This window comes from Calonectris borealis, chromosome 6 (assembly GCF_964195595.1).
Source record: "Calonectris borealis chromosome 6, bCalBor7.hap1.2, whole genome shotgun sequence".
NCBI classification, from domain to species: Eukaryota; Metazoa; Chordata; class Aves; order Procellariiformes; family Procellariidae; genus Calonectris; species Calonectris borealis.
The window spans coordinates 23479498-23496100 of NC_134317.1; the positions used below are offsets into that span (position 1 = coordinate 23479498).

Sequence of the window (16603 nt, forward strand, 5' to 3'; positions counted from 1 at the left end):
GGTTACTGTATCTTACATGACAGTATCTTGGAACAATAAACATAAAAACAGAACAGGTATTTATCACTTTGCTCTGGGTTCCCAACAAGAAGATTCTTCTCACTAGCAATCTGCTTTTTTTCTGCACCTGTGTCCCAAATTTGTGTCTGGGATCACTTAAAACATGTAGTATCAAATGCAGGACACAGTTTATTCCGTGAAAGTAACATCAAGTTATACTGCAGCCTTGGAAGACTGTGCCAAACTTCAGTATCTCAATTTACAATATAGACTTCAGATCCTATCTAGTTAGACACGTTTTTCTAGAATCTGTTCTAGATCTAGATACAGCTCAGTACAGGACAGACAAGGACCTGTTGGAGCGGGTCCAGAGAATGGCCACAAAAATGATCAGGGGGATGGAACGCCTCTCCTATGAAGAAAGGCTGAGAGAGTTGGGGTTATTCAGCTTGGAGAAGAAAAGACTTTGGGGAGACCTTATTGCAACCTTTCAGTACTTAAAGGGGGCTCATAAGAAAGATGGGGACAAACTTTTTAGCAGGGCCTGTTGCGACAGGACAAGGGGGAATGCTTTTAAACTAAAAGAGGGTAAATTCAGATTAGATATAAGGAAGAAATTTTCTACAATGAGGGTGGTGAAACACTGGAACAGGTTGCCCAGAGAGGTGGTAGACACCCCATCCCTGGAAACATTTAAGGTCAGGTTGGACGGGGCTCTGAGCAACCTGATCCAGTTGAAGATGTCCCTACCCATGGCAGGGGGGTTGGACTAGATGACCTTTAAAGGTCCCTTCCAACCCAAACTATTCGATGATTCTATGATCTGTTTTTATCCTGGACAATAATTACAGATTATATCAAAGCATATCTATCACTCCCTACTTTTAGGACAGTATGTCCAAAACGATTTTGTACCAAAGGCCAGCTCTGGAAGTTCATAATCTATTTTTCTTCAGGTCTACTAGACAGAAAACTTTAAGCAATATCATGAGGTGATCACTGCATGTTAACTTATGGAATTCAGTGCAATTACCTACAATTCTGCGAACTCCTTTCTCATGAATTATAATTTACATGTCTCCTACTTTCCTCTTCCTCTATCTTTATAACTGATGTCTTCCTTTACTTCCTCCTAGTATAATGTTCAATTCATAATGTTTTTACTGTAACTTTTTGGCTTAGCATGAAGTCCAGTTCTAGGAGTGAGATCCTTTAAAGCCTCATCCCTAGAGGGTGCTTCAGCAACATCTCAGGAAAGCAGGTTTGCCTCCTGCAAAGTTGTCTGCATTTAAGACCAAAGTCCCAATGTATGTGAGGTAGCATGCATGCCACTGAGAGAAAAAAAGGGTAAGCATTAGGATAACATTTATAAAACTAAAAGAAATGTTAAAGAAGCTAAAGCCTTTATATGGGAGATTATATGGTTAATAACAACTGGTTATATTAAGGATGCAATCTTTCTCTGGTAGAGGTTAGTTTTGCTATTAAATTCCTATGACAGAAAATGTAGACCCTCAATCCAGTTTAACAACAATCAGTAAAATGGTTAATTTCATAAACAGTATATTTAATCCCATTCTTTTACAGAATGATATTCAAGTTAAAACACAATGAGTACACACTGTTTACAGAACTGATATGGAGAAATAACAGTTCATCGTAATTGTCAGGGTTAGTATCAGATAATGATTATCACCACCAGAATAAGCTCAAAATTTATAATGGTATTATTAGAAGTGTAGATGAATTTCAATTCTACTTTGGAAGAAGGTTAATAACTGACCTGAAGAAACTGAGTGAACTCTGAATAGTTAAGATGCTTCTTCTTGTTATGTCCAAAATGCAGTCGAATGAACTCACAGTCCCAGTTGAAGGGGATTTGAAGATGAATAATAGTTTGTTCAAATATTTCTTTGACATTTGCTTTGGGGAAGGGAAAAACAACAAGTGAGCTTTGGGGTACAGTAAATCTACAAAAATTCCAGGTAGGATACAAACAAATGGTGCTTTAAGCAGCTGTTTAACAAGTGGTTTCGTTTGTTAAGAATAATTGCTAACCGAACATTTACAGACCTGTATATGAACATATTTGCGACACAATGTGATACTTTTTGTATTACTGCATAAAACCTTGGAGTGAGTGTTTTATTTAGTTTTAATTAAGAAGCAATTTCCCTCAAACATGACAAATAAGAGCTATTTTGCACTCTGATATAAAAATCAATAGTGGTTCTCCGTCTCTGCTAGGAGTCAAATTAAGCCCTTTATCAAGAGCACAAATACCTGCATTACAATCTCACGCAATATTTGTCATACTAAGTATGGTTTGATTGAAACTTGATTATTACAATCACACTGTCTGAATATGTCTATTGAAGATAGGTATAAGAAATGCCATCTAAAACATATCATTAACTCAGCAGAAAGCACCTTATTAAAAGCACCTTTTGATAAAGCCTTAGCACAAAAATCAAATCCTATAAAACATAATCAGTAGTCTCAGTTATTAAAATGTTTTAAGATAAGTGAAGATAGAGATGTCCTCTTTTAAATGAAGTAAAGAAAAAACCTGTCATTTCAGAATATGGAATTCTCCGTATACTGTATACTGTACAACTGAAATCTCAATGTCAAACATATTATCTGAATTCAGTCAAAAACCTCATCTGAAAAAAAACCATGCATTATTCATACACAGCATTGCCACGCTGCAAAACAAGGCTGCTTTTTGTGCAGATTATCCAACCACATAAGCAGTATAACTGGACATCTATCCATACCACGTGAACACTTTCCAAAATCTACCTCAAAGAATCTGAATTGATTTGTTTTTATCAACTAACCTAGAATCTCCTAACAACCAAAATAAAATGTGGCATATAGCTTCAATTTAAAAGAAAGTACAAAATGTATTAGCTGAAAACACACCTCTTCTTTTATATGTTTAGAGTAAACAGTTCTGCTAAAAGACAAAATGCAATGACAAGAACTTTAATATCATTTGATAACTCCATCAAGAGCTATTTACTTGGAGTAAATGTGTTACTTTCTCTATGCTAAAGGACTATTTGATTCATTCATTCTTTCAATTCTATAGCCATTCTACTAGTTCTAGATCAAATCTAGGCAAATCATTATATGGTTTTATCTTATCAGTGAGGAAAGGAAGGGCAATGTTCAGAACAAATCTGTCTCAGAATGGGGACATAAAAAGTAGGATTCCTTGGCTAGATCACCTGCTTCACAGTTAGTTTGAGATTATATATTCAAAGGGCAGATTATGGCCAGTAAGTGATTTAGCTGTAATTTAGCCCTTACTTAAAGGTCAAACACAGACTATAGTCAAAAAACTGCAATTTAAACCATAGTTTCCACTGCAAGGTAGGCTAAAGGAGTTGTTCGGGTAAACAAGAAACTTAAAAAACTACCCTGACTACTTGTAACTGTCCACTCATTTCTATTCCTGGTATCAATATGCACGGTAAGGGTTAAGAAAATGAGAGATAAAGCACCCAATACATAGTGCTAAACTATTTATTTTGCCGTATTTCCATTGAAAGTTTTGTCTGTAGTAGATTTATTCATCATTGCTAGAGCTGAAGGAACCAGGAGAGGTAAATTTAAATTCCCCACCTACGACTGATTCACTGCAGCTTCTGACCAAACTACCTAGAGTCTTCATGTACTACAAACACAAACACATCGGTGCAGCTCACTATTGAGCTTGCAAAATGGCACTGAACTGTGAACAGAAGAGAAGACAGGCCTACTTAACTGAATCTATTGGCTTGGTTACTAATGTACAAACTGGGTGCCAACTGGTGACTATTTACACATCTGTAAAACTGACTTATAATACACACTGAGTTCTCCTAATGAAAACTTAGGAAAGAACATGCTGAAGCAGCCAGAAAATTTAAATTGTATTTCAATTGTTTCCAATGGTTGCTTCTTTTAACCTTAGAGAAAGGTTAAAAAAGGTCTCACTTCTTTCTTGTAAGAAATTATTCATACATGCTCATATAGACAAATCTTCCAATTGTTTTTAATGAAACTTCAGCCCCTGGTCTTTTCATAATTCTCATTCAAGCATTTAATTATATACTACTTAAAAAAACAAGAATCGGTTTCCTACGCTATTGATTCTCCCTTCTTAAAAACGTTTACAACTAGTTGTCAACACATCACAAGTCCAGATTCTTCAGCGTATAAAAATAATACTGGTAAATGAATTAAATTTATATTCAATACTTGAGTGTATTGGTACTTGAAGAATCCCAGTAGTGGCTAACTAGCTTTAAAAAATGGTATACAAATTAGCCTGTTGCTTCTCTGAAAATTGAGGCGCCTTACCCATTTTTTTTCCACAGGCAATCGCTCGCAATCCGTAATATATACTGCATGTATTACAGTAGTCTGGGTTTAAGGATATGCTCTTGTATCTAAGGCTTAATTAATTCCATGTTGGCTTTGTTTATGAAACATTTGGGGTACAGGACCAAATCCATGTACCTGTTGTGAATAACTGACATAGTTAAAACCATTGAAACTCTAAATACAATTTTCCAAAGCCATTTGGGATTCTCAAAAACCTCTAGATAAGCACTAAAATTTACTACTTCTACCCAAGAGCAGCGATGCTTTCTTCACAATATATCAAGAATACCTTTTTAATCCAATTTTGTTGGCTATTCTCTTATATTAAAGGAAATAGCCATCACCACAACTAACAACTCGTGCAATGAGAAGCAGCAAACGGACAATCACATTTCAGAAATTATACATAATGTGATCACCTACACTTTCACCATTTTGAATTATGATCAAATGTCTTTAATTTATTTTTTTCACAGCAGAAGCAAAGCACTGACAACAAAGAAAACAGGTAACATTAAGGTACAGATGCTGGGGTTTTTTGCCTTTTTTTTTTTAATCTCAGTTAAAACCCAGTAATGCTTCTAAATTAAGATAAACTACAAGTACTTCAAATTTCCAACAGAGCTATTCTGCAGGGGGCAAACAGCAAATTATTTTTAAACCCTTTCATTTTAGTATGACACTTTACAGAATGCATTCATTGTCCCTGTCAATACATGTTGCTCATTTACTAATGTCTTCTCCTACTCTTTGCTCACCTTTCCACAGTGGAATTCTTTCCTACTGAGCTGATAACTTTCTTTCCAGGCTTATAGCAATGCATTTTCTTCTCAGATAGGCATACAAGTCAGCAGCCTGATGACATACTCAACTTACCATCAGCCCCAGGAACAATAAACCTACTACTCTAGTGCACTAGTACATTACCTCCAAGGCGACACACATTCTCTCAAGATTGCTTCAGAATTTCCCCACCCAATCATTTTAAACAAATTATAGATGCCTGGAGCAGCTATCTGCAGGCAGCATACACAGACTGGCCCAACCTCCATCAAACACCATTACCTATCGGGCTCAGAAAAATGATACTGAATTTCATAGAAGGAGGAAGAATACTTTAAGTTATAAACACTATGATGTCTTGTTGATGGCCCATGGTGGGGATGAGCTTAGTACCCCAAGTAAGCCTTGAGGTAGTACCTATTATTTATTTTGACTTATCAGTTCTCAAAGAAGCAGGGTGGAAACCTCACACAATTCCAGTGCCACCAACCTGTTAACAGAGTTTGCCATTCCCTCTCACCAGTGATGAAACATCAGTCATGCTTGTTAGAGACACAAAAATATAAATGCGATAGTTTTAAGTTCTAGCAGAAGTATGCTAAAGGTTTGTTGTTTAACAGGTTTTTTTTCTTTTTAAATCTGTCTACTCAGTCATCTACAGTCCCATTTGTACATATTTCAGCCTTAATGTACATAATGCATTTTAACGTATTCTATGTTGCTATTTTTCACTATGTCTAACGGCAAATTTTACGTATTTTCACTTTCAAGCATAAAATAAAAAATCACAGTTAAAGGCAAAAAGACTTTTTTTGTAGCACCTTTTGCAACAGAAGTATATTAAGAGTGATCCAAATGTAGGTAATATAATAATTACTTTGACGTGAAGCAAAATGACAAGTGGCAGGAAAAGTGAGAAGCCTAAACTAGAAAGTTATATTGTATTTCTACTCTTATTTTAAAAGGATTAGTAATTCTGTTCAAGATTAAGATTAGCAACAGCCGTAACAACAAATTGTCAATATATATAATTTTAATGTGGAGTTCTCCTTTTCTATTCCTTCTTGCTGAACTACGGTTTTGAACTTAGTACTATATTATTATTATAAAAAATAAGGAGGGGCTCCCATCCTGCACTGCCTACAAGTGTTTAAAATTGTGGTTTAAACCTGAAAGAATCATACAACAAGAAAGAAACAAACAAAAACAAAAAAAAAAAGAGGACAAAAGAAAGTCATAACATACAGTGATGCCTCCTACATTATCTGCATGTGTTAAGCAAAAGACATCTTGAAAACAGGCAACTAACATATGGCTACCAGGAAGCCAAGAAAAATAGCAGTTCTCGTTTACAGCACACTTGATAAAAACATGTTTTTCTTATATCCTCAAATCTGTAGCCATGTGATTATGAGATTTTTTTCTGTTCACATTTTAAAAGGTTTCCAGTCTTTATGGTTGCAAATAATATTTTATAAAGCAGAACTCTTAAGATTAAATCCAAATCCTAGCATTTTCAGTCGAATTGCTCTTTTGGAAATGGTGGAGGAGCGAGTACTAGGAGTGATCTATGTTTCCTGAAAAATAAAACTCAAAAGCAAAGAACTATATCAATATACATTCAACTCCTTTCTCTTGTTCTTCTCACTCACCTTCTTCCAGTGTTCTCAAACTCATTAATGTCCTCATTAAGAGAAATCTGAACTTTCTCTCTCAGATTAAAATTTGTTTAAGAAATTAGATGGACAAAATTCCAGTATCACTGTATACCCAACTTCTGAAACTATTACATTGATGTTTATTATTTCAATTACCAATATCATGATAATTTTCACACAGTTGCATTACTAGGTATCCAATCCCCTTACTCTTTAAAGAAGAGTGCCTTTAAAGAAGAGGCCATTATACTCTGCAAAATATTTTTAATTAAATTTTGAGCTGCAGGATGTTTTTAAAAGCCTTATGTTCAGTTCCATAAATATTTTCCAATTACCTCCAAAATAATGTAAAAATTCTGAATATAGAAGAATCACAAACATGAAGGCAGTAAAATTGTTTCAACATCTCATTATTTTAGATCTATCTATCTATCCATACCAGCATGGGCATTTAACTAAAAAAGTTTCTCTGAAATTCTCCAGTTTATCGGAGAATGGCTTTCTTTGTGTTGACTCTACAAGGAAGAACAGCTGGAAAAAGCCTTAAAATTCTACATTCCAATTAAAAGTGATACAGTCCAGATCATTGTATGGTTTGCCGAAGGGATAAATTATAAAGAATCCTTTTACTTCCAGTTAGACAACCTATTTTTGAGAGAAGTTTCAGTGATAGTCACAGACTTCACCTTTTAACTACACTAAGGATTATCTGCTTCATCATCAAAGCAAACTAAATAGCTTGAGCAGATTTAATATTCAGGTTTGCTTTAACCTGAATTCAGGTCAAAAGACCTGCACAGAATAGCAATAAAAAGAAGCTTCCTTAGTACAACAGCATTAATTTTATGGCGTGTTTTTAAATATTTCACTCATGTTAAGTAGCTTAGTCAGTTACATCCCATGATCAAAAAAGCAAAGTGGTTATCAGTCTTCCCTAGCTACAGATAGCAAACCATAACAAGAAAGACAATGCATGAAAAAAAAAAATCACTTTTCTTTACCAGCTTTAGCTGTTACCTCTTAAATATTTTATGGTTAAAGCAATATTGTAAGGGCTCATCAGCAACATATCTACCATAAAATATTCACCTAGGAATCATTTATGAAGACGTACAAGCATTTGATCAGGAAAAGAAATGCTTTTTTTCTATTTCTCCATGATTAAAAAGTCATTTAAACTACACTGTCACTTGTATCAATGGGTTATTAAAATAGTAGTTTTATTGCTTTTTATTCACCAAGCTGACAGCAAGTCCGGCACAGCTGAAACATGTAAAAAGTACTGAGCATGCTCTACAGTTTGCTCAAAGTAGGTCCAATTTCATGTTCTTGCCATGGACCTACTATACAAATATTGCAACATACTATCTGCACATTTATGGCAGTCATTCATACAGGATTTCTGGATATCCAAAACTCCTGGAAAAATGTCCCAAAGCAATAAGAAAGTAGATGACACTAGAGTGACAGAAGGCTTCCTGTTTCAATAATCCCAATTAACGTTTGATATTGCACAGACAAAGACAAAGACATTGATTAGCATAGCATAGCCGTCAAGTATTTCTACGAAATAGTTTCTAAAGAATCATAAACTCTTTGTCCTCTTCCATTTCTCAACTCATAATACAGAGCTTCTTCTGTAATACAATTTAATTAACAGTTTCCTCATTGGAGAGTTGGAAGCTAAACTTTTGAAGAGACAAGTGGCAGACTGAGGCTAAAGAGGACTGCAACAAGCTAAAGCGCTCAAGTATGGTCCGAGTCCATGTCAGTAAATAAAATCTAAAAAGGAGATGTGAACTCAACTGGAGCAACTTGCTTTTAAATACAGAGTCAGCTCTAAAAATCAACAAGTACACTTAACTTTCTCCAGATAACTGAAAATTTGAGTAGATCGGGATTATTTTTTGAAAACACCATACAGTCATATCCAAATATTTTGAGACATTATCTCATGTCCAGCAAAGCCAGTGTTGGGTTCAAGTTACTGGCCTAACAGACCCAAGTTGATTTGGTGTTCCACTCTCCCGCACCTCCACTCTTTGTTCCAGATGCACAGTGCAGAAAAACCTCAGTAAATCCATGTCACATCTGGCAAGACTTACTGTCTTAAGTTAGCTTTGGAATCAATGCAATCACATCCACACAGCATTGCATCTGAGCTAGAAAATCTTGATTCATGGTTGCTCCTATAACCAAGATGGTTTATCTGCAGACTGGATACATTACACACTCATAAAAGAGAGCTGACTTGCCCGATAGCAATTCTCACACCGGTCGGCTAAACTTACTCCATTTCAGTATATTTCTAATAATTTATTACAACTTTTCTCTTTAAGACCTAATTTTATATATTCTCCTGTTTTTACAGGAAACTAAACTTTGTGCCTTTCTGTTTATGTGGTGTGAAAATGAAAGAGTGCAGGACTCATTTATAAAACAGCCTATATAGGCCACAAGACTGACTTGGAAATTGACTGCAGAGTTACCAAATTCTGAACATGTCATATATCATCATTCACATTTTTCCCACATGCATTAATTTGTATGATATACCTATGAAGTAAAAATAAGTAGCCCATGTTACAAACAACAACAACAGAAAAAAGCAAAAAAGCAGCAGTATATGTGGGAACTGTAGCACAAAAATAGGTACCACTGATATGTTACAACATACCATTAAATATAGTAATAATTGCAATATAATTAATTTTGTAAAAACAAGAAACCAATAGTAAATTTTAAATTCCCCAAAGAGTTCCCTATTCAAGATTTATCAGCCTTATAAAAAAATTCATTGAGAAAGATATGGAAAAATTGTGCCATTTTCTGGTTTACAGTTTCTCTTGTTTGCGTTGTTCTTTTAGCCTTTAATATAATGATGCACTCATAAAAATAACAATCTTCAGTCTGATTGAGGAATCTGTATACAATCTGAAATTACTTTTTGTTCATTTACGGAACCAGCTATTTCAAGTGTGTTCATGAGAGCTACAAAGTGCATATGCCCGTTTTGTGAGATTTTTAAATATACTATCATTAACATGGTCACACTGATTGTAGTAGTTTGTCTACTTCCTAATGACTGCATTTACTGACTTCACCTTTACTTAGGTTCTAAAAGATTTTCTTTTCAAGATGTTGTGTATCCAAATTGCTTAGTATTCGACCCTTCAGTTAACGATGTTATTTAACAGACATCATAAGTCAAGCAGTTTGTTTCCATAAAAAGACCCTTGCTTTTTTTTTTTCAACAAGTTGCAACAATTTTCATAAGAATGAAATAGTACAAACAGCAAGTGGTTACAAATGCAAGCATAGTTTGTATTTTCTTTATTGAGAGCTTTATTCTTTTGGATAGAAATAACATTTAATTCTCATTCCATTTTATTAAAATTCTTAGCATTGATTTATCTAATTTTCATAAACAAATGAAGTTTTAAAAATAAAACCTCATCCTCCTTAAACTGCAATGTCAATAACAGTTATTTAGCAACATCATAAAGCAGTATAGTTAGCCTAAAGAATTTTGTCCAACTACTAATTTATGTGATTAGGGAAAAAAAAAGTAACAAAACTTAAAGGCCATATTTTCTTCCTAGTTTTTCAAATACATGATCTAGTTGGAAGTTACACACATAACATTAAAGTAAGATTTGCTCCTCAAGAAAAGGAATGCTAAACTAGGAATTCAAAAGATTAGACCTCCTTCGTTTCTATATTGAGCTATTACTGTATCTAATGACAATTCTTCAAAGATATGTGGAGATCCAGAACATATTTCTAAAATCCCTCATCACTGAAGAAGTTCAAAGTCCATGACATAGAATTTTACTTAGGATGACACTGAACAAAACAGCATTGTATTAACTACTTCAGGAACATGAAAAATCTTGATTCAGGAAGACAGAGCATACATTTCATTTCTGTCTATTTCTTAAGCTTGTATCACTTGAAAGAAAAAAAATGTTTTACTCATGCAAACTGTTAGGAAATCAGTGCAGTACTGCACAATATGCATTTCTATGCACCAATGGTGATGAAACATTATTACGATTTATACTATCACAATCACTTTCTTAAACTGTTTTTCTTTAGATATTCTTACCAAATGTTACCTCTCCATTGCCACTCTTGTCAAATAACTGAAAAGCAACAATGAATATTGCATCTGGAGTACACAAAACAGATTCAAATGCCAAAAATTCTTGATAGGAAATCAATCTACAAAGGAAAACACAGAAGTTATAAAGATGTCAAAAAATTATTCACAATACCAATGATATTTTGTGTTTGATGCTCTAGAAAACTGTATGATACAATTATTAAAATAAAATTCTAATATAAAAAAGTTAAGACTCTACACTAGAAACTGAAAAAGTATTTGTTACATTTAAGTAGTTACCTTTATGCAACTCAGTTTCTTCCTCTGTAAAAGGACTGAATTCTTCACATCCATCAACAACAAAATATAATCAATTCTCAGTGAATACCTACAATTTATTACCTTGTAATTATAAATGTAAGCAGACAGCACTTAAAAATTAAGACATAAAAAACGCACAGAAATTCTACCACCATGAAATTTACAGGGCTGTCATTCCATTAATTTATATATGTATTCCTACTGAGAAAGAAAAGATCATTTAATGCAAGTATAGGAATATACTATACAACATATGTATTTTCTTAAAATAACATATAACATTCATAAAAAACAAACAGGTTCAGAAAAAGTTATACTTTAATATGTATATAGAAAAAATATTATACTTCAAATATAACATGAACCGCAACATCATGTACTTGAGGACAAGAAAGAAACAAAGAAACTGTAAGAACATTTGGACATAAGGACAGTTAGACATGACCAAGGCAGGGAAGGATTTGAGTGTAACAGCAGATCACAAGATTCTGAGCTGTGTATGCAAGACAGTCACCATATAGAAAAATGCAACTCAAGATGCATTAGGAAAGCTGTTTCTGTGCGAGATAAGGAAGCAGCGGTATCCCCAGAGAGGGTTCCCACAACATCTCTGGAATGCTGCATAGAAATCCAAGCCCTTGTGTTCAACACATATAAACTCCGACTTCAATGTATGCACGGGTAACTTATCAGGATAATCATAAATAACTTTTCTAGAAGAACTCAGCTTATTTTGACTAACAGAAAAAACATTTAGAGGGGATCCTAATGCTGTATGTAAGAACAGCTGCAGAAAGATAAGCCCTAAGCCAGGAGAAGATAAAGGATAATGTTGGCACAAGAACAAAATCACATATCCATAAAGATATTTAGAGCAGGCATATACTGTGGCCCTTCCAGAATACTGCAGGCAAAAGCCTTAGGTTTTAACAGCAAACTTGGTTTATTAAAACTACTGTGTGTTTCCATCCTTGTAAAAATAGGGGACTTAGCTTGATGACTTAGAATATTCCATCCAGTCACAAGTTCCTGAGCTCAGTTTATAGAAATAAATGATGGGATATCTATTTCAGCATCAAATATATTATCAATGGGAATAAGAACTTTAATTACATTTTTTAAACTAAGCAAAAAAATTACTATTTCAGTAGATGCTGTTAAAACATAGAATATCACTGTAGATGGTACATTTTCCTAGAAAATGTACATAATTGATCTGAATTTAGTACTCTTCATAAGAGATCATTAGCTCATAGTGATTACTTCACACATATACTGCTTACTGCTAAAGAGCCAAGTTTAAATTCTGTTCCCTACAAAAAAAAAAAAAATCAAGCCACACTATTCATTAGTTTATCTAGTCTTTCTCTGTCAAAGTACACATAAAGCAGAATTGAGATACTTTAAACAATGTTATATATGTTGACATTCTTGCATATACGCATTATACAGAAAATACAGAAAAAATGTAGTGATTTTGAAAGGCATTAAGATATGGCAAATACGGAATTGTGATATTAATTTGTCACACTTTAGCCACAAAAATCAAAGATGTGAGAACGGTTCTTCAGATGGAAAGTCAATTTCATCCAAAGGATGATCTTGATAAGGGGTTAGTATCAGAGAAACAGAATAACCTTTAAAATAATTGTAAATACTATCATTTCAAAATATACCTCACATACAAGTGTAAACCTGACATACAAATTAATTCCTAACCAGGAAGCTTTATAACTGACAGAATCAAGTGACGATCTCTGTAGAAAGCATTCGTAGAAGCCTGAACCTGAAAGAAGCCGTCTTCAGAGGTCTCACTTTAACAGTGCCTACAGCAAAAGGAGATAGACACATTCAATTTCCTTTCCATATATTCAATTTGCAATGCCTAAGAGCAGGGATATCCCCTGTGATCCTCCATTATCCATCAGCACGGAGATAACAGGAGCTGGATTAAACAGAATGGTGGAGCGTCCCACCCAATCGCTACTCAAGTATCATTCAGTGAGCTCGCTGCATTACAGAGTCCGTAACGATATCAAATCACTCACCTTTCATTTTATTTGTAACATTTTAAAAAATTCCTTTTCTCTTATTTCTTCTGTACCGTTACTCTTCAAAGGCACACAAAGCAAGCTGTGTGTTTACAATTCTTCTCTCTCTTTCCTTTTTTCCTACCACAACTCTCTCTTTTTTCCCTCACACAACATAGCTTTTAGACGTTATGCATAGCTCTGTTGTGACTCTCCATTATGTGAAACATCAACTCTTTCTTCAGGACTTAGCTTAAGAAGAACACATTTCCAAATTTTAAGAACCATATGCTGATAAGCAGAGTAGCCCGAAACAAGCAATTCAAATGAAGAATTTTGAATGACTACTGTGAAATTTTGAAGGTTTGAAGGGGGAAGAAAATTTTTGATTTTAAAACTGCAATACCTACCAATGTTAATTGACTTATGTAATTATGAAGCTGGTTTTGGCACACACATGTAAGTACATTATTCAGAGAGGATATGTATCCTAATTTCAAAAGTAGTGCCTGCAGTCTGGTAACAAAGGAATGCTTACCTACAGCATCAGTGAAATCCCATTGTATTAAACAGATAGCAGACAAGGTAGTTTAGGCCAAATTCTAATTTAGAACTCATCACATTAATTTCTCAGAATGTGCATTTGTAACAATGAGGAAGAAACACTTTGAAAGTGAAAAGTCATCAGTTTTAAGGACTACCTTACAGAATTCCACTAAAGCAAATCAGTCTTATACTGTAGCAATGGGAAAAGGCAATAGTACTCTGGAACAGTTAAGTAAGTATCAAATTACCATCAGGAAAAAGTAAAAATACATTTTTTTAAACACATGCCTACAGACAGCCAGTTCCAAAATGTGCTTTCTTTCTAAAGTGCCAAACTTAAAACTAAATGAAATAAAAAATTATCAACAAAGAAAAGTTACCAAAAATACTTCGCATATTTATTTGAAGGGCAAGCAAGGCTGAGAGAATATGATAGCAGATATAGGAATGAAATCTCGTAACAGAACCCAAAGCTTCTCAATGACTTGCTGTGTGACTTTGGGCCGTCACTTAATTTACATATGTCTGTATGGAATAGGACTACTGATACTTCCTCAGACTTCATAAAGTAACTTTAAGTCCTAGGAAAGATGTAATATATTCCGGAATTCAGTTGAAGATTACAATAATTATTCATGCCACAGATTAAACTCTGTGCGCAGATGATATAGTTATTAGAGTCTGGATTTTGATATATTACAGCTCACTACAAAAGGAAGAATGTGAATGTAAAAATAAATAAATAATCCAATGATCATGATGGGGGTATAACAAATTCTTCACATGAAATACAGATTAGAGATAAATATAAATTAAAACATTTAAGAAAATAAGTTTCAGACAAGTATCAACAGGTATTCAGACAGACAAACATTTTGTATTGCAGACCATATGGTAATAATTCCTATTCCCACTGTTCCCATACAGAAGTAGATAAAGCACACTTACCCATATTTGATTACCCTACTTCAAACATTACCCAGATTTAAAACAAAAAAAAAACAAAAAAACCCCACCCACCCCAAAACCTTATATTCACAGACAAAGCAATAAAAAAAGCGATGCCTCAACATAAAGTTCTGTTGTAGCAATAAAACAAATTATTGATTTCTTAATGTAAGAAAGATCCTTTTATAAAACATTTTCTGAAGAAATGCACACCGTAAAAGATAACCAACAGCTTTCAGAGAAAAAAGATACTCAACATGTTGGTTTACTAGTCATCAATTAGACTATTATTTCAACATATAAATACAAAATAGCATTTTCAGTCCATAACAATGCAACAAACTGCAACTATGTATTGCAAACAGAGACAGGCTATTTGGATTTATCAAATATAAGTATATATCAAATGTATGTATATATCAAATGTATTACCAAAATGCTACAGCTTTATAAAATAAAAAAATCATGTCACATTACATCAAACAGGAGATCCTACTTTGTCGTTTAGTGTAAAATGTATATAGCATATACAATTTTATTTGTAAAGCACAGATACTGTGCAAGCTGCTCGGGACACTACGCAAACTACTAAAATATTCTAAAGCAGAACACAGGAAAATAAAAACATTAAAGTGATGTCAAAGGTCAGACTTAGACTCACAAGTCCAAGGAAGTTAAGGGGCTTTCAAATTTAAAGTAAGTTACATCTATATATTTACAAATGTATTGTATATGATTTTAACAGCAACTTTTTCTCTTCTCTACAAAATACCCACTCCCTTCTGCATTCTTGACCTCTTCTCTGATCCATCTTAACCTTTTCACTTCACTTTAACAACGTCCATGCTTCCTACTACAATTCAAGGCCAAAGCTAGAAGCCTACATAAAAAAAGAGAAAAGGCTCATTTGAAGATGAGTGGGTTGGATGGTACTACCTCACTGGAGTGGACATTTTCTAAATTAGTTTCAGAGAACTGTCTAAAAGCAACTAATATCACCTGTAAGCAGAGTTGGAAAAGCTTTATGTGGTGTGACCTTATCTTGATTAGGCAAACACCTTCTTCCTCCACAGTCATTAGTGTCTCTCTTTCCTAATACCCAGCACTTCAAAAAAACTCCATGATGGTTTGATTTGAATTGCACGCCACAGAAATAAGAAAGCTTTTCCATATTTCCATGTTTAATTACAGGTACTAAAGACGCTGCGTAATATCTAATCATGGACATGAGTATACAGAAAAGAACTTTTCCAACGCAATCATACTACATTAAACTTATTTGCAGTTCAACTTCCTCTGCATTTGTAGTAATTGTTAAAAGTCCATTAAAACGAATCTTAATTTAAAAAATGCATTGAACTCTTCACTGGTAAATACCATATTTTTTCCCAGTTTCGACAAATTTGTAGTCTATTGTACTTGAGAAAAACTCACCATCTAAATAAACTTGAAGTGTAATAAAATCAATACTGTATTTTAGAAGATGAAATTATCAAATCCATTCACTCACGCATTTACCAATGCATTACAAGCTTCTAATGGAAAGCAAAATTCTCACCCATCCTTTGTTTGATCTGCCACTCCAGCCAACAGCTGCACTGTTTTAGGATTGTAACGCAGATCTGTATAAAGTCCTAGGTATTTTTGCACAAAATCTTCTGGGGTCATGTAATGCTCACCATCTTTCTCGACACTGGCATACTAGAGTGAAAATAAAAAAACAACCACAAAAACAAAAATGAATCCATTTAGATGCTAATTATCAGTGATTACCGAACTAGTATCTTTACTGAATATCACTTAAAATGGTCCACAACTGCCTGCACGTAACTGCT

At 34.0% G+C, this 16603-nt stretch overlaps 1 protein-coding gene across 12 annotated transcripts in view; it reads right to left on the bottom strand.

Annotated features, from left to right (window-relative positions):
• SLC25A12 (solute carrier family 25 member 12) overlaps nt 1–16603 on the bottom strand; it is a 52876-nt gene that overhangs the window by 28545 nt on the left and 7728 nt on the right. For 9 of the 12 annotated variants that reach the window (XR_012674097.1, XM_075153223.1, XM_075153229.1 and 6 more), the window contains 3 exons: nt 16327–16469; nt 10927–11042; nt 1784–1923 (listed from right to left, as the gene is read on the bottom strand). Coding sequence is in view for 8 of the 12 variants with exons in the window: in XM_075153220.1 (XP_075009321.1) it covers nt 1784–1923; nt 10927–11042; nt 16327–16469 (399 nt within the window). In the remaining 4 variants the exon portion in view is untranslated. Of the gene's footprint in view, nt 1–1783; nt 1924–10926; nt 11043–12983; nt 13004–16326; nt 16470–16603 lie in introns of those variants that run through there. The other 3 variants (XM_075153227.1, XM_075153230.1, XM_075153231.1) reach the window with 2 other exon arrangements.